We start from the raw sequence: 24,069 nt of genomic DNA, 5'->3' as shown, positions 1-24,069 counted from the left end.
AATAATGTACAATCTTTCGGGTTCATCCCATTGTTTGCGTACCTATATGTTTTGGTATTCGGACGTCATCGTCATCGGTCACGTTTATTATTATGCGCTATATGTCGACCCAGCGACAGCTAGAACGAGGATTTATCGTATATTATATGCGCATATTATGTATTGTTATAAAGTAGACATCGTAAGCACGCATCGAGTGTCTTGTCGCGAGTTCGTCCCCGGCAGAGAATACCGCGTAGGTATATTACCACGTACATATATTTTTTCGAATTTATCTTGTTTTTTGAGTACCGTGGACTGTCACGTATTTTTTTAAATTTCTTTTTCGGCGCATACAGCAGGCTGTACAGTATGCTGGCTAATTCACCATAAGTCCGCGTAGGTGATATATTAGAAAATACAAAGGATTAACAATATTCTCATAGCAAAAATCGATAATCATTAATAGAAACATACTATAATTATGTAAAATATTATGCATAAATATTGTTATATTTTATTATTTCCTACAGGATATTATCGGTAAAATAAATTCCCTAATATTGAGATACATATTAATATTATGTTTTGTGTATAGACTGGGTAGCGGTTTTCGTATATAAAATTAAATAGAATTCGTATTTACCATTATTGTAATATTATCGAATATATTATAATTATTATGCATTACTATTTTTTACGAGTACCGAGTACAGACATACACGCTTACACACACACAAGTTCGTTTGTTTGTTTCGACCAAACAATCGTCATTATTCACAAACCGTTTATATAATATAGACATATTGTGTTTTTATTTATACACAATGCGTTAGGTATTAATTATCATGTTACGTTATATATTGTTCGTTACACCCGACGTCACGCGTATATTCATAAATTGTATAGGTGTGATTGTTTTACTCTATTGAGACAACATTTGTATTGATCGCCCGGATCTTTTGATAGTGTCTTTCGCGTTTGATCACTATTTGAATTGCACGCAAACGAAAAAAAATTATTGGTCAACAGCCGTGCAGTGCCCATGACGCAGGAACGAAACCTTAAACTTGTAAAGGTGTGCAATAATAAACATTATTATAATATATTCAATTTCATAGATACCTCTATGTGTTATACTTACACCACAATATTAAAGTTATGTGCAATTATACTATTCACGACGTGATTAAATACAAATGTCACGAAAAAACGGCAAACGTGGTTATTATTGATTTGAAGGTGCAAACTTTGCACAATTCGATTTATTAAATCGGACAAAAGAAATAAATGATACATTATTGGTACTATAATATAACATATAGGTACTTTGTATGTACGTGCGCAACTGTTTCTTAATCTACTGTTAAAATCTAAAAAGGAAATACCGTGAAGCCAATGTACATAGTGCTGGCAATACTGGCACTCGCCATTGTGTTTGGCTTTGGAGTAAGTAAATATAGGCATGTGGTACGATGCTATTACGCCAATGAAGTATATATTTACGGAGGGAAAATTAAATGCTTTGGATATTGGATATGAATCTATATTCTATATTAATATACTCCTTGGCATTTTTTCTTTTAATTTCAGTGGTTAAGAGGGTTTCTCCCCCGTTGCAGTGGATATTGCAGTTCACAAAAATAAAAAATGTATTGTTGGATATCGTAATAATATTATTATTGTTCAAATCTACGCTTGTTCGTAGCATAACATATAATAATTCTAACGTGATCTAGTTTTACTTGAAATTATTTTTCGAAAATGGGTAGCTTCCACTTTGACTAAATTCTTGATACGCCATTATAGCGCGCAGACGACGTGATGAATATATATTCATTTACATACAAAAATGTGTTGTACAAAGCGTCATTCCCTTTGCGTGGAGTAGGTACTCCAACTGTTTATTGCAGCTGTAACGAAAAGTAAACAACACATTTAAAGGGCACATTAATAATACTTGTATAATAGGTTTAACCTAAATATTGGTAATAGGTATACGCTATAATAAAATTGCAGTAAATTTTTTTTTCGTCTCGTAAAAATTATGACGTACCTACTACGCATTTTATGAAAGAATTTTTTTCGATTTATACATTTTTATCCCAAATTGGGTCGCGACCCGCGTAACAGGTAGAATACCTATATTGCTTTATATTATATGGCGGCCAGCTGTCGTCGTGAAAAACGACGCGAAAATGACATTTTTTCGAGGTAACGAGTTGTAAAAAAAAAAAAAAATAAAAAACTAAAATCATCAACTCGAACGTTTCATCATTACAAGCAGCCATCTATGTATAATGTATGTATGTGTATATTGTGTTGTTAAGTATATTATCGTTGTTGTCGTCGTCGACTGCATTGCGCTCGCGTTTTAAGACGACGACAAAACTGAAGCGGACGGGCAATGACGGGGAACTAAATACAGGGTTATTATTACAAGTCGTTATATTATTATGGAATGACAACAACAGAATTCGTTTTCTGTGCAGTTAGCTAACCCGCTCGGTCGCGGTTTACGACCGCCGTCGTTTTGTCATTCGCGCGCGCCCGTCCGTATATAGGTACCTATACCCACTATTATACTCGAACTCATTAATGAATTGTAAACGGGTAATTTGCGCGGGCAACTTACTATACGGTCTGGTATATATATATATACGTATATAGGTATACAACGCGAGTGTATAATGTTGTACGTGGTAGTTTAAGTACCGTACAAATTAAATAGCTCCACGGAGCGCGCGCGCCAACTGCTGCAGCGTTCCCGCTTCTTATATATAAGTAGACCGCGCTATTCGCCGACGAGTTCTATATATATAATATAATTCATAAAACATAAAAATATATATACATACATGTATGTATGGTAAATATAGGAGGTACAGGGTGTCTCTCCGCGATTAATTTTTTTCTAATTTTGAGTGCCACGACAAATTATTTTTGAGTAGAGCTAGTACAGTTTGTGTATGGCATAGATGTAAGATAATATACTGCAGCAGTTTCCGAAGACGACAATAGTTATATTTTAATCAAAACGAGAATGATATGATTAATGAGTAATGACGACATTACGTATAATTTGCATACCACGCACTTTTAAAATTGTATACAAATTAAATGTTCACTCAAAATCAGCTTACTCCAATTTGTAATATATATTGCTTTGTAAGAATAGGTACAGGCTTACTGCTTACATTAACATTTGTTTGAGAATATTGTGAAAGGTTCTATACTCAAAATTAAAAGTCATTAAAACTGCACGTTTGAGAAGTTATATCTTTCGTAAGAAATTTATGTATAGGTATAATGTGTAATGCTTATTGGTATTGAAAATTACTTGGTACATAAAGAAATTTATGTAATATAGTACTAATACTACTAATATAATATATATAGTTGAACAAAAATATGTTAAATCAAATTAAATTTGTAAATAACTTAGGGTCTTTACAAAACATATTTTATTATTAAAAATTCGATATATAATTGTATCGATATGATGAATATATTATGGTAATTTTCCCGGGTGAAAAAAATTAATATATGCATCCTTATACAGATATTCTGTGCCAATCATAGACTTCTCAATTATTTCTATAACGTTTAATGCTTGCATGATTCTAAAAGCGGGCAAGTTAATGAAAATAATTAATTGTAGCAAGTTAAAAAATTTAATTTCCTTCAGTTAAAAGTTGACAAAAAATTTAACTAGATAACTTTAAAGTTAAGATAGAAAATAAAATTAATTTAATTCAGTTAAAAAAAGTTTTTTAAAATAGAATATTTATAAGTAATAAAATGCCCTAGTATTTTGATTTACACAAACGTTGACCAAGACGTTTAACGCTGTGTAAAAAATTAGATTATTATAATAAACAATTAGAAAATAAATAAATGACCAAAATCGAAAACGAATCAGTATTGTCAAACTGCCGTCTGGTACCGCATGATAAGAAAAGAGAACGTTACGACAATAAACATTTAAACTGTATAATAATTAAACTTTTTAACAAGTTTTTAATGCCCATTTTTGCATGATTTCAACACCCCGTGCTCTTTTTATTCCAATCCGTGACTAGTCGAGGACTAACTACGCAAGACGAACGCGACAAACACCCTGTACGCGTATAATGTATACAGGTAGGTACAATATGAAGCGTGCTACTCGAGGCTTGACTTGTTAATTCGACGCACTCGCCCGTTTTATGATAAAAAAATAAATAAAAATCTGATAGTATTATGATCGCCGCAGTCAAGCTCATGCGGTTTCTAAGTGTTTGTGTACGTTATCGAGATACGAGTGCGGTGGATACATCGTGTATATTGTACATGGCTATATAATTAAGGCGATATTTTAGAGTAAATTAGAATGTATATTGTGGGTGATATAGGTATATGCAATAAGCATTTTATAGAATTTAGAAAAAAACCATAATACGTTATGGATAATAATTTTTTGTACCACTTTTAACGATACCGTCATGTTCCCGTTGTTAATATTTTCTATGTGATATTTGGCTAGATATGAAATAAATAGAATTGTGGCATTAGCTTTCGATGTAGGGATATATATTATGTACACATAGACTTTATAGGACTAAATAACTGCACAGTTGTACAATATTGCTATACTACATAGTACATTATAATTAATATTCATCGCGGGCATTCAGAAAGTGACGTGATTTTCAAAAATCGGTTTTTTTTTTAAATTAAAATATTGGCTTCGAAATTAATTTAAATATCGCTGTCCGATATTCCAAGATTTAAAAAATATATCACTGATACGACGGAAACACTATGAAAACAGCATGTTATAGGTAGGTATTATAATATCTATAGTTATCTACTGGCTACTTTTATTGTTATTTTAAAATACATAAATTCATTTTATATTTATTATATCAAGATTAATGATAGAAATTTAAGTTTTAAATAATTTAATAAGTATTATAATAGCTAAGTAGGAGTTAGTGTGTTTTTTGGAAAAATACAAAATATTAGTAAATTATAAACAAACACTGCAAGTTTATTCGTTCAAATTATGGTCACTAAGATTATGAATTTTATTGTTTTGGGAAAACAAAATTCATGGTTAAATATCACTGTTGATTTGAAGTAAACTAAAAAACAAATTTGTTCGTTTTTTTTTTGCATATTTACTCCGTTGTAATAATCCAATGACATAATGTTTTATTAAATTATTGACGATTTTATTTGTAATAAATCAACTGTATACTATATAGAATAGATAGGTACCTACAAATTAATTTGTTTACTGTCTCAAGAAATTTAGTGGAAGGGGGAGGGGGCGATCGCGCTGTCTGTTTAAGCGTATAATATGATCACGCATCTCCGTCTGCTAGTTGTATAATAATTTATTAATTATGGAATCGCACACGCGGTGGACTTGACCCGGCTGTATAATCGGGGCGGCGCAAGGTCAACAATGGATAATATTATTGTATAATATTTATTATCGACTCACGTGCCCCCCCCCCCCCCCCGTAGAGTATATCGCGAATTGAAATAAGTACTACATAATATTAAAATGTGCGCCAATCGTAACCCAATTTTATCGTGGCGAACGACGCCGTTTATGCACGTGATGAGACATTCAATATTAATGTTAATGTTTATAATTTGACGTTGACCACGAAAACATTTATCCGTGTGCGGTCACGTTCTCAATCGTCTATAACATTATAATATATTACGTGTGCGTAGTACGATAGCAGAGATAAATTATTGCTATGTCGTATTAGTAATAATCTTACATATATATATATATATGGCTGTGCAGTGTAGGAGTGCTTGGTTGTAAACTTATAACTTGCAGTAAGTTATAGATTTTATGGTGGGGTTGTGCGAGGAGAGTCAGGGTTAAAAAAGTATTTACGAATATTTTTTGAATAACAAAATAAAATAATTAAAAATGTATTATTTCGTTTGAATACCCAATTTTGTAAAGATTTGAAAGTGGAATATCTACAAAAAAATGTCATACATGTTTTTTTAGATTGCTGTAACTCCTGTAAGAACAACTTTCAAGGAACCTTGTATTGAACGTGCAAGCTCTTTGGCTGAGCGACTTATCGTATCGTAACCGACTTCAGTCTTCAACTATTTTCTGTCCAAGAATCTGCGTCCATCGCGATCACCATTCGTCGCATAACATTATAGTTGATAAGCATTATGATTATTGATTATTATGGCGAATTTCAAACGAAAATTGCATATTTCTTAACCATGAAATAAATTTAAAAATGAACACTTCTGGTGCATTGGGATTCTTGAGACACGATACGTATATAGACAAATGATCCATCGTTGCTCTTGGAATGTACATATAATGTACATAGGTGGCCAGGTAGGTACCTATCTGTTATATACAAGACGTATACTTGCACGATCACACGCGTAATGGCGTAGGTACCTATGTATACAATATAATATACGATACACCGTCGAGTGATATAATAACAAACAACGATAATAATTTATACGAACCACGTGACAAATGGGTTAATCCGCGTGTGTATATTATATTATACATTAAACATTATACTCGCGTCGAAGACAACGACCGACATAGATTTATAACACAAGTTCGCACAATGATCCACGTTAGTGCATACACAATAATAATAATATATTATACAAGAACGCAATGTTGTAGCAATGATGTTGTAAAAACGCACACGCATGCACTGATGTCCATATATATATATATATAATAATATTATATAGAATATAATAGCACTTAAAATACCACCTAATATATTATTATATTTTCGATTATTGAAAACCCACATGCGCTTTAATATATTACATACATACCTATAGGTGCAGGCATCTGGCGACTTTGACGGTTTAAACGAACAAAATTGTCAAATCTTTTAACTTTTAGAATACGTATTTAAAGTTTAAACCTTAGATCATATTATACCATGGATGGAGCCACAGCGTATGATTTTGTTGCCGATATAACGACAAGTCACCGAATTAGGTGATGGATATGCGCAAGCGCAATGCAACTCCTCGCATAATTAAATAAATATGCGAGAAGTCGCGTTGCGTATGTACGTATCGATCACCTAATTCGGCGAATCGTCGCTGATATATCGGCAACGTTTTTTTGTATTGATTTAATACACTTTGGCTCCATCCATAGTATATGATCTAAGATTGAAACGACCCTGTGTATATTTCTCCAACACATTCACGGGTGGTCCCTATGACCGTGAATGTATTATGCATAATGCATATATATAAGTGCCTACGTAAACAAATTGAGCATGTAAGTACACAACTGCAGTACTTATCGCATGCATGTATAGGTACATCAATGTATTATCATTTTCATAGATAAAATATCATATAATTATATATTGACGTTATACAGCCCAGTTTACTCGTTATAATATAATATATAATTATTTTACCGGTAAATGGGCAATGTCTGACGTTTGGATGTAAATAGTTTAAATGAAAATAAAAGTTCCGTTTAGATATTTTCCCTGTAATATATTGGTATTGACAAGTGATAACATTCCAGACTTCAGTCGAAGCAGCCACCAATAGTAACATTTAACATATTATTATTCATATGTGCACAATTAAAAATACAATAATAATTACGCCTTAATTTTATTTGGTTTTTAGAGATGTACACATTGAAATAAAATTATATCTATAGAATGAAAAAATTATTTTTACTATAATATTATGTAGAATACTGAATAATATAAAATTTGATACCTTTGGATTGCAGATATACCTACAGATACAAACTTATAGCTTGTCATGCATGTCTAACTTATAATAATTATATCGCATTATCGCAGAAGACAGGTATGAATAAATCGCAGTTATAAATAATAATGAACTAGATTGTTAACTCGGGATAATAGGTGAAGAAAAAATCGCTGTTAGACTAATCACTCTGTATTCATCTGTATAGTCGGGTAGATACCTACTATAGATACACCTATTATATCCAGAGCGAAATGACGGATACCTCTTTAAAAAGCTATCAACTTTTTTGATTTTGATTGAATTATCGTTTGTGTGTTCATCATTATGATTCTGCGGGTGCAGCGAGAACATAATATAATATTATAGTATTAAAAGGTGGGTACATGATATTATAGGTATTTATACCACGCTTATAATAATCATAACGACCGAGATCGTGTAGTACACGGCGCGCAGGTTTTTGTTCTATTATTGTCCGTTAATGATCACAACGAGGGTGTAATAGCTAGTTCCGAAAGTGAATTCTTGCATGTGTTTAATATGTCGAGCACATAAATCATAATATAAAATAATTATGTTATTGCGTAACGTTATTATGACGACAGGTTTATTCATTAGGTGTTTATTTATTTATGACTGGATTATAATTTAATATATTGTTGTCATATTGATAATATTGGCGTACGATAATATGTTCGGCGAATATCCATAGGCGAATATTGGAAAGTGAGACTTCGGGGGCTTCGCCCTCTCAAATAACTCCAGAATTGTTTCACATTTCCATAATTTATTTATTTATGTATACGGATAAAACTCAATTTAAAATAATTTTTTAAAACTAATTCTGACAATTATAAAATTACAGCAAAAATAGGTACATATACAGTGATAATAATAATAATAATAAGACAAAGTGCGTCATACAAAGTAAGATGAGTCCTCATAGGTCAACAATTTAAGATAGCTTTAGGTACAAATCATATATTTTTAATGTTGACGAACATTACTATTCTATTACATTGCATTGATATTTGATATGGAATGATTTATTAATTTTTTTTAAATTTTATTTCTATTGGACAACATCTTTGTATATTTTTTAATAGTATTCTTATCATTAGACGACCGGTGTCATTCGCCTTAGGTATTCATTAAAAATTAAAAGTTAAACACATTTTTGATTTTTCAATTGAGTTTTAAATTTCTTAATAATTGTCTATTATATAATATATTTTTCCCTTTGCAAAAATGGTTTTTTTAATTAGAAATATTATATATTTTAACTGATATATAAAAATTAAGATTTGTTTAAAAAAAAAAATTATTAAGTAAATTATATTTTGATATCGCTCAAAACTGAACAAAAATATGTGACCCACTGATTGAATATTGGTGATTTGTATTTTCTAATAAGTGTTTGTAGGTGGTTGGGTCCTCCGAATTTTTCTCAGCAATACATATTTATTTGAGGATAGCTGCCTCTGCTTATCATGTCTGTTGGAGAAAAATGTTATGTAAGTTTTATCCGTACACGGACAGAAAGTAAACCGTAATATTTTATGATTATAAGCCGAGTTGAAAGATCAATACAATATTATATTGCACTGTGCGTATAATAATAATATAATATAGTATAACTGCGGGTCAGGCATTGGGATATTATAGGTACTGGAGTGTTGAGCTCCGATCGGTTTGACACAAAACCAGATCGTACTATGTAGGTACATTATGTTATGTTTTTAATTCGAAAGCTATGAACCGTCGCGTCGGTGAGATAATTCTGAGTCAAGAGATACCTAGCTTACCAAAAAAAAAATTTTCAACGGATATTTTTGTGAAAACTGAATATGTCCCATATAGCAAATTTAATGTATTGATGTCTATTTGATATTCAGTTTAAATAGGTTTTTGTATCTTCGTTAGTGAATATACGTACAATATATTGACGATAATTGAAAACCAATGTATTAGTTTATTTATTTCTATCATAACTTCAGTATATCAAGATTCCGATATCAAAAAAATAATTTGTGCGCGATGTACATAGGATATTTTTTGTATGGTATCTGCTGTACATGTTATAATAAATATATATTAGATATCTAAAAATGTTTATCTTGAATAAGATATTTGCGGTGTATCTATCTAATATCAGAAAGAATATATCAAAAATCTGATTTGTTAAAAATATCCAATAGATATTTTGTTAATGATATATACAGAATATAGTGTCACTTATATTTATATGATAGCTAAAAAAGGTTATCTCGAATAGCTTATTTGCAGTGTACCTATCTAATAATATTTAAAATTAAGAAAAATATATATCAAAAATCTGACTTTTGTAGAATATGCAACATATTATTATAATCATTCTTATTTATAAGTAGGTATTCAATAATGTAAATTCTCATGAGAATGCAACTCGATCATTTAACTGCAGTTACTTATAAGTAAGTATGAGTATACTCACTATAATCATTGATTATGGAATATGAATAGGTACTCTAATATTATTATAGTACTATAATAATATTTCTGTTAAACATCATAAATTTGTTTAAATCAAACCACAAATTTGTGTTTACGTTACATATAAATTATAATAATATGCAGTTTATGTGAAAAAAAAAGTAGCTGTGCGATATCATAATTATTTATTAATTTGATTCTTGTACTGGCTACACAATATTTACCTATGTGCTTTATTAAATATTTAATTACTAATATAGGCTAATCATAGTAGTTAACTTACCTATCAACACTAAAATTTAAAACAGTACGTGTACCAATACACAGTGACATTCATATTGAATCACTGTCGATGAACAGTTCTGTACCTATATTACACTAGGTACATAGGTTGTGCGTTTAATTAAATATTTAACCACCAATATAGATCATATACGCATACCAACTAACTTACACATTGCAATTTGTGTTCATAGTTAAATAATAAATAAATATCCATAATATATTATAATAAATACACATACAGACCAATACTAACATATTTTCAATGAGCAATTCTTTACCTATAGTAGTATAGTACATTACACTATTGCACAATTTGTGTGGTTAATTAAATATTGAATGACCAATATGGGCTCCTCACCTCCTCATATAGTAGCTAACTCACCTATATCAACACTAATATTTAAAACATTATGTGTAGCAGTACATACTGACATTTATAACACCGTCGATGAACAGTTCTGTAGGTACCTATTATGACAAGTATAGTACCTATATTACATTACATTACATATAGTCGACCAGGGCTTAAATATATATTAAGAATAAAGGACAAAAAAATATGTAAAAATAATAGTACAATGCAATATTTATTGAATCAAAAACAAAACAAAAAAAAAAAAAAGTAGGTATATAATTTATCGATCAGTATTGAATCCAAGTTGTGCGTCGAAACGAAGACCGACTAACAATTTGTTAACGTGATTACGCAATTTTGATGTGTACAAATCGAATTCGCATATAAACCGCACATTCGCAGCTTTGAAAACAAACGAACTACGCGAATACGTCAGGAGTGACGGGGGTGAGAAAAGGTCAAAAAAGTGAAAAAATGAGTAAAAAGCGTAAAACTTTTCAAAAAACGTTATATTTACGAAAAATTTGAAAACTGATAACAAAATAAAGCAAGATAACCGCGGTGTCTAATTTTCTGTTCAAATATCAGAAATCGAAAAGCATGTTAGGCGTATAATGGAAACCTTGTTTTTCCCTGGGCTCGGCGACTGTGAACAACGTTGTTACGTTGGTCACTCTATACCCGCTTGCAGGCCGCTTTGTCCGTTTGCCGGTCGTGACTTGACGTAACCGATGTCTAATAATAAGGTTTTCCCTGTGTTCGCGCATTAATTGTTTTGCTCTTTGTTTTATAGTCGGTGATGAATATTGGTTATACGTAATATTATAACATAATATTATATATTAATTTTATTTTATCTGTGTAGTGGCTACTAACTATAATTTTTCTATTTTGTATTAATTGTGTCTACTCAGTACGTTCTGTTTTGTACTTTAGTCTACAGTAATATATCTACTACAGTACTACAGTCGTTGTTTAATTACGGTAAGTATTATTTTACTTTAGTGTTAATTCACATAATAGTTTACCTACCGATCTAACTATGTTGAGATCAAATAATATGAGTAAATCTACCAAACGTCGGAGGTTATTAGAAGAATTAAATTTTATTCAACATCTGACTGACGGTAATGATTTGCCTGAAACAAATGATTTAGTTGAATTAGACAACCCATCCCCGTTAAATGCTGGTAATAATATTCCTTTAGAATTGAATAATGATTATCCTATTGAGGTTGAAAATTGTAATACTGAAATAATGTATAATACCATCATTGACAAAGTAACTGATCACATCGGACTAAGCACTGTTTCAAACACCTCAAATCTAGATTTGAATGTGAGGAGTGTTGATGACAATGGTTCTGCCACGACACAACAACCATTTTCTTCCAAATTAATTCAATGGGCTACTGAACATAATGTACCCAATAACACCTTTGACAGTTTATTAAAAGTAATAAATACTCATAAATGCTTTAATGATTTACCGGTTTCTAGTAGAACTTTCTATAAAACTTATTCGGGAGTATCTTATAACAATCCTGTTGAAGTTAAAACAGTTTCACCTGGTATATACTACCATTTTGGTGTACAATATAGTATAAAAAAGTACATTGATAAACAATTTTCAAGTGAAACTATTAAATTAGTGATAGGAATTGATGGGTTGCCTTTAATGAAAAGCTCAGGAAGTGCATTTTGGCCAATATTAGGTTACATACGACAGGAAAATGAAACTGTATTCCCTATTGGCATATATTGGGGTTATAACAAGCCAGATGATAGCAATGTTTTTTTAAATGATTTTGTAGCTGAGATTAGAGAACTTGTATTAAATGGTATTGATGTTGAATTATTAAACAATAATATTTTAACTGTTTTTCATAAAAAAGTAATAGTCGACACATTCTGTTGTGATGCACCGGCTCGTGCGTTTGTGTTGAAAACTAAAACTCATACTGGCTTTTATTCTTGTGCTAGGTGTACAGTAAAAGGTCAATATGTAGAAAGGCGTGTATGTTTTTCTAATTTACAGTGTTCTATGAGAACTCATGAGGATTTCATTAATAAAATTCAACGTCAATATCACTCAGACGGTGATGCAACTACAATTATTAGCATTCCAAATTTTGATGTTGTTCACAACTTTTCATTGGATTATATGCACGTAGTATGCTTAGGTGTTGTTAAAAAAATATTGATGTTATGGAAGGGGACTCTTGGAATTGGAAGAAGAAATGTTAATAATCAAAAATTGAATAATAGAAAAATTAGAAATATATCAGATAGACTTATGTCATTTAAAACATGCATACCATGTGATTTTGTACGTAAAGCTAGATCCTTGGATGAATTGGCACGATGGAAAGCCACAGAGTACAGATTATTTCTATTATATGTAGGTGTTGTTTCAATTCATTCGATTGTGCCCAAAAAATTATATCAACATTTTTTATCTTTAAGCGTTGCTATGACTATTTATTTGAGTCCTAACTACAGAGATTTAGCTGAAATTGCTAAGTATATAATGTTAAAGTTTGTTAAAGATTTTGGTAGCTTGTATGGAAATCACTTTATTTCTCATAATGTGCATGCATTAATACATTTATTTGATGATTATAACAGTTTTGGTTCATTAGATAGTGTAAGTTGTTTCAAATTTGAAAACTATATGGGACAATTAAAAAAACTAGTTCGTAAAAGTGATAAGCCACTTCAGCAAGTAGTAAGAAGATTTGAAGAACGTTCTAGTCTTATTGACCCTCCCATAGTAAACCTTAATAATCCTGAAAATGAAACTTTGTTAAAGTTATTTAAAATGGAACATAATGAAGGTCCATTAATAAGTGACACTACATCTCCTCAATTTAAAATTTTAATTTTAGATAAAATAAAAATAAAAATAAATGTCAATGCTGACTCATTTGTTGGCTTACATATTAATTCATCTTTTGTGTTAGTGAAAGTGATCAATATTTGTTATAGTCAAAGCTTAAAAAATAATGTAATATTAGGTAGAAAATTCAATAAGCTTGAAAGATTCTTTGAGAAACCCATAAAAAGTGATGAAATAGGTATATATAAGGTAAGCAACTTTTCTAAATCAATTTCCATCTATAAAATTTAAGATATATTCACAAAGTATATGGTGTTAACCACACATGATTTAGATTTTTCTGTAGCTCTTCCAATAATTCATTTTAATACCTAACTAAATTTAGTTAATTTGTATTTAGTTATTATAGCAAAATGATATGATAAATGTAAATACATCAAATAATATGATATTAATTAGGTATAGTTTTTCTAATATATTGAATTTTGTTAATTTTTAGTACATTTATTGTTATAATAAAAATTATAATCACTCCATTTTTAGTATAATAAAATAAAATTAAATATAATATTAACCAAACTATTTTCTTATGCGTGTTTTTTTATTTTTGAAAAAAACATAAGTTAGTTTAGTTTAGTTTAGTTAGTTAGTTTAGTTATAAGTTAGGTTCTTTTTATTGGCATAAATTTAACATAAATCGACTTTCAATTTTTGCTAAAATTATATTAATATTTATATTATGTTTTTTTTTATGTTAAGTAGTATATTATAGGTATATAGGAGGTGAGCTTATTCTAGAACTAAGTATGTGGGCTGTAGTACATTTTTTATCCGATAATTCTGTGGACTATGTACCTTCAATTTGGGTTAAAAAAGATGGCATAAAAACGGTATGTGCGTGGCCAAACAACGACAGTAATTTAAAAAAATTCAGATCCAGCCGTTCATATCCAAATAAAATAGACTACAGCTATTATAGGTGTAGAGTCATGTCTAAAGATATTGGTAAGTAAGTTAATCTATTTAAAAATCTATAAACTATGAATCGTTTTTTCTTTTATTAGCATTGTTATCTGAAGCTCTAAGAAAAACTGACAAAGCACAATTCACAAATGATGTATCTGATGGAAATAAATACAATAGAAAACTAGAAAAGAAGAAATCATTAGATAAAGCAGCTGTTGGTGAAAAAAGAAGTTCTGTGCTGTCAGGTTGTAAGTGCATTGAATATATTTAACATATTATATAACTATATACCTACTCATTTACTTTTAGAATTATAAAAACTAACGTTTTAGTACTAAAATATTTGAAATTGCATTATTATAATGTAATAAATAAAAAAAAAAATAAATATTGTTGTTCGTAGGTTCTTCAACAAACGTTAGTAAATCAGATAAATTATTGAAGAACTCTGATGATAGTTTTGCCTCCCAATCATTATTATCTGAAGCTCAAAGACAAGCTGAAAAAGTGCAATTTACATCTGTAGTATCTGAAGTAGATAAATATAACAATAAGTTAAAAAAGACGAAATTATTAGATAAAGCAGCTGTTGGTGAAAAAAGAAGTTCTGTGCTGTCAGGTTGTAAGTGCATTGAATATATTTAACATATTATATAACTATATACCTACTCATTTACTTTTAGAATTATAAAAACTAACATTTTAGTACTAAAATATTTGAAATTGCATTATTATAATGTAATAAATAAAAAAAAAATAAATATTGTTGTTCGTAGGTTCTTCAACAAACGTTAGTAAATCAGATATAATATTGAAGAACTCTGATGATAGTTTTGCCTCCCAATCATTATTATCTGAAGCTCAAAGACAAGCTGAAAAAGTGCAATTTACATCTGTAGTATCTGAAGTAGATAAATATAACAATAAGTTAAAAAAGACGAAATTATTAGATAAAGCAGCTGTTGGTGAAAAAAGAAGTTCTGTGCTGGCAGATTGTAAGTGCATTGAATATATTTAACATATTATTATATAATATACCTATTCATTTAATATAAAATAAAACTTTTAGAAATTGTAGAAAGTAATGTTAAAGTTCTAAAAAAATTGTTATTGTTCAGGTTCTTTAACAAATATTGATAAAGAAGAAGATTTTATATTGGCAAACTCTGATGATAATTCTAACTCGCACAAAACAAGTGAATGTTCTGAAATTTGTAAGTTGTACCTATGTACAGTTAAATGAGTATTTATTACATTTTATAACTAAACTAATTATTTTTAACAGGTAAAAATAAACTTACTAGAGAATTTACTATTTTCTTATATATTTTTTCATTTACTAATTGTTTTATAATTATTTGTTGAATTCCTTTACCTATGTATTTATGTAAAGTTATATAGTATATTTTAAATGTAAATATTTTTGCAGCATCTGTTATTGATGATAGTGATGTCGATCAGAATTATACTCCGAACTATCATAAGCAAAAACAAAATACATCTACTGAAATCTGGCCAGCTACTTTGGGTAAGTAATATATTAATTTTAAACATGTGAATGTAATATTATAAATTATTTATTGTAATGTTATTAGATAATGATATTGATGTAAATAACGAAAGTATGTATGCCATTCCATCTACCGTTTCACAGTCTCAGAAACTACTACAATCTCAACTACCAATTAATTCTGCTTCATTTATTGGTAAAGTATCCTATATTTCATTTGTTATCAATTGAGTAAGTAGTCACTTTGTTGTAAACTAAAAGTCACCTTTTTAGTCGCTTATTTAGAAAAATAAGTCACTATTATCCTCCAGTTTTGTTTTGCATGCATTTAATTAATTATTATTTTTAATTAGTTAGTATGGGTACATTTCATAATAATAACTGGGCTTAATAATTTTAATCTGTAAATCTAAAAATATTGTCATATTTTAGGATATATAAGAAGCTCCTAACACTAATCTTGAATATTATTTTTTATTATATCATTCATTTATTTAGGTTGTATGATTTAATTATGTGTTATTCAAATTTATGTTTAAAATAACCATTTTTTTTTTGTATTTATTTTATAAAAGAAGTTAGTAAGAATCATTTAAATTGTATTTAGAAGTTTAACAAAAAATGTTTAATAATAGTAATAGTTTTTAGACATTTTTTTTTTTTAATAAGCTTCAACAACTCGCAGCCCTGTTATGATACAACTATTAGTTATTTAATTTTTTTTTTTTTTTGTATCGTCAATCACAAATGTACAAATTATTTTTGATAATAATTAATTTTTTGTTGAACTTTTTCTTAGTTTTTCAAAAAGCAACGTTAAATTACTTGGCTGTCATAAAAGTAGAAATGTGTAAGATTGCTGATAATCAACAACACATTATACAAATGATACAATCGAAGAATGTTAATACCCAAGGTGATGAATTTAATTGGGAACATGAAGTTGACTACTTTATACACAATTGGCCTATCTCTAATAAAGAAGACCTAATGAATATGGAAGAAAAAATGAAATCCGATGTTCATTTTCAAAAACAAGTTGTATGCTATTCTAATTTGTATGAAGATTAAATTGTAAACTTGACTAATAGTAATGTAAATTTTTATAGGTATGCGAGCTTGCAAGAATTGGTGGTAAATCACTCAAAAATATGATTTACAAAATTATGAAAAGAGTATTCGATGACAAAGTTTTGATTGCTTACACATATTATGGTCTACGAAACAAAGACAACTTCTCATTGCTATCTATCAATAAGGCAATTTTTGGTAATAATACATTAATAATATATTAATCAAACACACTCATTTTTTAGCTCAATTATAATATTTTTAGTTTTATGCATAATTATAAATTATCTGAACTATAGTGGCTTACAATATAAACTAAATTACAATTAAACTTACTACATAATAACTTCACGTAGTTTTTTTATATTTAGTTTGTTAATTATTGTTTTGTAACTTAACTAATTATATTATTATGACATGTAAATTAAACTTCAAATTATTAAAATTTAGTTAACACTTTTATAATAAATTTGTTTAGATGCAAGTAAGAAGTCGAACTTTAAAAATGCATCCAATGATGAAATCATCACTGCAATAGGGAAATGGCTAACTAGTGCCAAAGGACGGCTCGTTAAAAAAAATCCATTGGAAAATATTATGTAAATCTTTATATACCTAATTATAATTTGAAAATAAAAATTCAGGAAGAATTTTTTTACTATGTAAATCTTTATATACCTAATTATAATTTGAAAATAAAAATTCAGGAAGAATTTTATTCAAAGATTTATTGTTGTTCACTTTATTCAAAACATTTCTTTATAAGTCCATAATTTTATAGGTAATATCTATTGTCATTGTAATTCAGACTAAATACCTGGTTAATTAATATAATATATAAGATTCTCTTTTAAACTACTTGCATATACAATGGACTCGAGTTCTATAGATATTATATTATAGACTTTACATACTAAAAGTATTGTATTTACCTATATTTTAGACTAAAACTGATTAATATCATAAAATAATTATTAATTGTTATTATTTAATTTGTATCAGATATTTTTTTCAGGTAAGTGGTATACATACAATATAATAGTAGAGTATATTATATAACTTATAACATTGATTAAGAATACTTAATCAATGCTTATAATATACATTGTAGTATATACAATTTTATAATTATTTATTGTATAAAAATGCATATTCAATTGATAATTCATCTTATACATACAGAAGATATTCATTTTTGTTTATATAATATATATTGTATGTATATGTTTTTGATATTAAAAGCAAATATCCCATCTTTATTTTTTATCTGATATTTGTTGAATATTTCACTTTCGACATCCATGAGATCTGGATGTTTGGTTCATAAGACATGTGACAGATATCTAATGTATGTTAAAAAATTTTCTATAGCGTTAATTTAGATATACAATAGACATAAATATACGAAAATGAATAATCAAGAAATATTCATTAAATATTCCTTTGCTATATGGGGTGTGTAATATTAATTATATTATGCTTGTAAATATTATTACGATATTGTGACTTCGAATAAAAATAACCAATTAAGAGTTGAGACTTATTAGTTATAACTTATAACAGTACTAAATAATTCAATTTTTATTTCGGGATACCTCATATGACTATGGTATATGCATACATGATACATACACACACAGCAGAATCATAAACACATATCGTTAAATAATATTGAAATGTTTTTTTTTTCACTAATATTTATAATTTGCTTCTAAAACGCATTAAACGAGAAGACCATACATTATTATTATAAACCCACTGCGATGTTTTCTATTTGTAAATGTCAAATAGTAGTTTGTTTATCTGCAAGAAGTCGAGATGGAAAGTATGTTCACGAACTGAGGTGGTTACGAGGAAAGTGTGTGTACCGTTAGAAATTTGAATGTACCTACACGTTAATTAATTGATCAATACGCGTTAAATAACAAATTCACGTTTATTATACAGTCTAAAATAAAATAATTAGAATGTGAAAACCGTTTTTTTCAGTTAGTATTAAGACATGATCTTATTATCGATGTAATATCATCGCATACCTACAGTTGTAGTTCCGACAATTATATCAAATTTCTTCGATGTACCTACTTATATATTACATATTTGTAGCTATGATAGATTAGGTTAAATATTATACAGCAAATATGAGACTTATCCATCTAACGTATACGCTGTACCTATACCTACGTAAACAATTTATATTTGTACAAATTCAGTTTTCAGTACCATCGCAAATTTATTGTTGTTTGATTTTTATACTAACGCGTACTATCGTTTCTAAAAGATATCCAAACACGAGCAAAATATAGGTACATCGTGATTTATCTATAGGTACAATTCTATATCGTTTTTTTTTCATTGCAATTTTTTAGAAATACTCGTTCATATAGTTATATTTTTTTTTCCATTGTCTTTCGAGACAATCCCAAGTAAGTAACGTAATTTACGACCTTTGAATCAAAGGCGCTTTCAGCTTTGACACAATAACTTCATGATCTTTCACTGTCGACAGTAAGTCAATAGCTACACCGCATGTACAATGCAGGAACAATAATATTATTATATTCCTGGAAATACTGCCTATACGAGAAATCGAAACGCCGCCGAAGCTACTCTTTGTGTCCTATATTATATTGAATATAATCCAATGTCGTCTTAAAAGTATCCAGCTATGTCTACCGTCCACAGCCCGTAAAAGTGTCAAACTTACGACCGTGCTTAAAAGAAACTAGATCGCTTATGTTTATAATAAATTATTACATTATGTTGAATATCGGTATATCGGGTACTTCACGGTCTGTTTAACTATTTTAAGGCTTCGCGGTGTACCGTGTTGTCTACTAAAAATACGACCTAAGGCTTAACTGTGCGTATAATAATTCAATACATTATATTGTTTTATTTATAACGATGTCGACTGCGCAATGAGGATCTTCGGTTAAATATCTTGGTTATTTTATATATGTTTTACATTTTAAATAATAACGACGATGATGTATAATGTTGTTAAATTATTACCTACTAATTTCTCTAGAACATAATATATATAAAATATATGAATGTAAAAGTTGTCTCAAGATTTATCGAGAATGTTGATTGTGAACCACTTTCGTAGAGAATTTTATGACTTTTTTCTGCTTATTGGACTTAAATAATTATTAATATACCAATGGATATTATGTCTAAATAAAGCATATATATTTATAAAGATAGTATACAATTTGCTGAATTTGGTAATACATTTTTTCTCAATAATTTCAGAAAACAAGTTTTAGTGCACATGTTACGTGCATAATATGATATAGTAATATAGAACTGTGAAAAATCCTAAATCTACGCAATTCCTATTATATCGTAAGTCATATTTATTATTTATGTTCATTTAACAAATAAAATAATGTGAATAATATTGTTTTAAATTATGAATACCTACATACCTATAATCAATCGTTAAACAATAGTTTAGGTCTTCTAATTTATTATTCAGTAAATATAAACCAAAAATTAAATTTAGAACCATGATATCGGTTGAATGTGAAATACAATGATTCATAATTTATTGCAGCTTTCAAATTTAAAAACAAATTACACGGTTTTAACGTACCAGTCCAACGACAATTTGACCTTCTGAAACGATGACTTTAATAATACTTGTTAGGTTAAGACGTTATCTCCCCACTTGCAAAGTATATCCGGCTCTCGGTGAACGATAATTTATTTATATAAATATGAATTTACTATTATAAAAAATAAGTAACTTCATTGATCTACCTTTTCTTCGATATATCATCTCTCCCTCCTCGTCCTGAATACGTCATAACAATTCATAACGAAACAGATCGCGATGACGTAGTCACATAATATTAATTTCGATTGTCCTTAACATTATTATAATATGATCGTTCGAAGTTCTATCATTTTATTTACAGGTATGAGTAACATTTTAGTTTATTTTAGGTACTTCGTAAGTAATCGTAACTATATTGAAACGTTTATTTATGATACCTACTCAAAGTGACTATAATGTTAGTTTTTTATTACGTTTCGAGTAAAATATTTTAAAATATTTATTGGATGAATAAATGTTGGGTTAAATCATGCTCAGTTAATTTAACCTTTTTTTTTATATATACCACAATGATTTGTATATAATCACATTTTAGTCTATTAAATATAATGCCCTATACAAGTTTTCCCGGTTGATCTCAACGAGGGTTAAACCTGTTTTCTCCCCTTATAATATACTCTCAGTAGTCAACGGAGGGCGACTGTTGCACGTATACAAAATATTCTTTCAAAGATCCAACAGCAAATTTAAATGTGTTATAACTTATAACGCCCGTCGTATATCGATTACAATATTTTTCACCGTGTTGAGTTTAATAATTGTCCAAGATGTCGATTTTTCGTTACTCGACGTAACGGATCTCGATTTCTCTTCTTCTGGAATTAATAACAGTTGTAATTACTCGTATGTGGTATGCATATTATAATATATAGTTAAATAGACACACGGGTCTGCTCAAAACTATATGGGAAAAAAATGTACACAATTTATTAAAACCATCAGCCAAGAACTAATAAAACGTAGGTTACTCAGGTATTATATTTTATTATGTGCATACTGCATAATGCATATTATGTTACCTAATTAGATATCAAAGAGAAAAACGTTTAAATGCCCGTAACTCATAATTTATAATGATATATACATATATAAATGCCACATTTGTGTGTTTTTGATGCAATATACACGAAACGTATACACTCGTATTGTATTTGAATAGATGCATAGTCACACACGATTATATTATAATAATTGGTAATTTAAAAAATTTTATTTACTACGCATCGTCGATTTATTAGTTTTATACCAGCTTCATAATAGTTATTACTTAATAGTTAATATCACATCGCTTCTGCGGCTGCAACGTTTTATGGCGTGAGTACCTACCTACCTACTACACTACTACTACAAAAAAAAAAAAAATCGATTTCCTAAAATTATTAGTTCTCTGCATAATATGCATCAGGTTACAAGGTCAGATTGTTACTAACACATTGGATAACCGATGGACTACCTATTATTATTGTATTACGTGTTGTATATTTATAGAGTACCTACTTACAAAATGTTCATCTCGTAATATTTTAATTTCGTATACGTGTATTATAATAATAAGTAATTACATACGACGTGCCCAGTAATGGTTCATAGTACCATCTTTGGTTTCTATATAAAATTATAATAGTGTGTTGATGCCTGTTGGCTTTGATCATAAAATTGTTGATTTTTGTTCAGAATATAATGGGTGCTGCGTGTATAGAAACAAACCACATACGAAAACTGAAAAGTACATATATAGTGATGAAGAATGTTATTTGTCTTGTATAGTTATGGACAACACTTATTATATAATCAGGGGGGACAAAACACGAGTTTTAACCTCCCCGCGCCCACTCGTAGTCAAAACGATTTAAAACGTACCTATTTTGGAGAGGTATATATTTTTTTACTATAGGTGATACATTATAGTTGCTTAGATTATTCATCAGCCGCATAAAAATCATCTACCCACTCTCCACACTCACCCCCATGGATACTTTATATTTACACCTCTGAAAGTCTGAGAACCATCGGAAAACTGTTTAGAACAATAAACTGTTATACTCATTACGCATACATATGGTTTTACGGTCAATGGTACGTATACTTGAATAATATTTTTTACTTAAAAAGAGTTGGCCGTTTTTCAATATGTGACATATGTTGTTTGATCCATTATAATATCAATATTTTATCGTACCAATATACCTATTTTAGGGAAGTTGATGGGTCAGGTAAAACCAAAAGAACTGCGAAGACCGAATGACAGGTGTCGGACACTCCCCACATGTAAATCTTTTGCGATTTGAACCTCGAGAGCAATTACAAAAAAAAAAATATCTAGAAAAACCGTTATCGGAGATTATTTCAGCTCGAAAAGTCGTGAAAAGTGTCTGAGGGGAAAAAACCGTCGTCGGCAAGACACTAAGACATTGTAACATTATAATACAAACAATGTTATGCAGGTAGGTTCCTCATCAGTTCGCACATATAAAAAACAACGAATTACGATGACGTTATGTATAATACTTCTATAATGTATTAGGTACATTATTTCATGTTACGCGAATTGACCAAAAAAACAAAACAAAATAAAATTGATTGGCGCAAAAAAAGTGAAATAAAATTTCAATAAAAATGCGATTAAAATAATACATCGATGTTAACGCGAAAAACGATAGTGATTTTATATTATATAGGCGTAACCGATTTATCCGCCGATCACAATACGCGACGCACAGATCATTAGATCCTATAGATCGACGTATAGGACCTATAGATCCGTCCTACAGTACAATAATAATAATAATAATATAACGCACATCTACCCACGACAGTTATTATACGACCCACGCGAGTATCGCGTATTTTCGGAGGCGGGACAATCGCGGACGTTGCGCCCGTCGTGACATTATAATATAATATCATCGTCTTCGTCATAGACCATGGTATATATACAGCCGAATTAAGTGTACCCATTTGATGCGTATTGATTTTTTTTTTCATAACAATATCGTTATATATTTTAATGGACGCTATAATATTATAATAATATTATAACATAATAACGACGTTATCGTCACGCCACACGATTGCGTGCTCGGCATAACTTTGACGTGAGGAGATATACGAGTAAGAGATTGGAGGGAGGGGGGCTCGAGAGACGGAAAACGAAAAGAATTCAAATCTTCGTCACCCGAGAGCTTGCCAAAAACGTTCTCGTGAAT

General features: G+C 29.3%; 1 protein-coding gene and 1 long non-coding RNA gene across 2 annotated transcripts in view; one reads left to right on the top strand and one right to left on the bottom strand.

Moving 5' to 3' along the window:
• The window catches only part of LOC115033893, a 57,511-nt gene that overhangs the window by 19,466 nt on the left and 13,976 nt on the right, over nucleotides 1–24,069 (bottom strand). The gene's annotated exons all lie outside the window — the stretch shown is intronic.
• On the top strand, nucleotides 11,120–17,964 carry LOC100568633. The gene is made up of 11 exons (XM_016802787.2): nucleotides 11,120–11,836; nucleotides 14,454–14,696; nucleotides 14,756–14,905; nucleotides 15,061–15,279; nucleotides 15,434–15,652; nucleotides 15,776–15,871; nucleotides 16,087–16,185; nucleotides 16,253–16,363; nucleotides 16,967–17,208; nucleotides 17,277–17,436; nucleotides 17,717–17,964. The coding sequence occupies exons 2-11, from the start codon at nucleotides 14,498–14,500 to the stop codon at nucleotides 17,839–17,841; spliced, it is 1,620 nt and encodes a 539-aa protein (XP_016658276.1). The 5' UTR covers nucleotides 11,120–11,836; nucleotides 14,454–14,497; the 3' UTR covers nucleotides 17,842–17,964.

The sequence above is a fragment of the Acyrthosiphon pisum genome, chromosome A1 (assembly GCF_005508785.2).
Source record: "Acyrthosiphon pisum isolate AL4f chromosome A1, pea_aphid_22Mar2018_4r6ur, whole genome shotgun sequence".
In the NCBI taxonomy this organism is placed as follows: domain Eukaryota; kingdom Metazoa; phylum Arthropoda; class Insecta; order Hemiptera; family Aphididae; genus Acyrthosiphon; species Acyrthosiphon pisum.
Note: the sequence above shows the minus strand (reverse complement) of the source record. Positions and strands in the feature narration are given on the sequence as shown.

What these genes read in the sequence shown, in the direction of transcription:
- LOC100568633 (XM_016802787.2), top strand. Translation starts at nt 14,498, where the DNA reads ATGTGGGCTGTAGTACATTTTTTATCCGATAATTCTGTGGACTATGTA. An exon ending in AAGTTCTGTGCTGGCAGATT is followed by an intron (nt 15,653 to 15,775) that starts GTAAGTGCATTG and finishes GTTATTGTTCAG; the next exon opens with GTTCTTTAACAAATATTGAT. An exon ending in AAGTGAATGTTCTGAAATTT is followed by an intron (nt 15,872 to 16,086) that starts GTAAGTTGTACC and finishes ATATTTTTGCAG; the next exon opens with CATCTGTTATTGATGATAGT.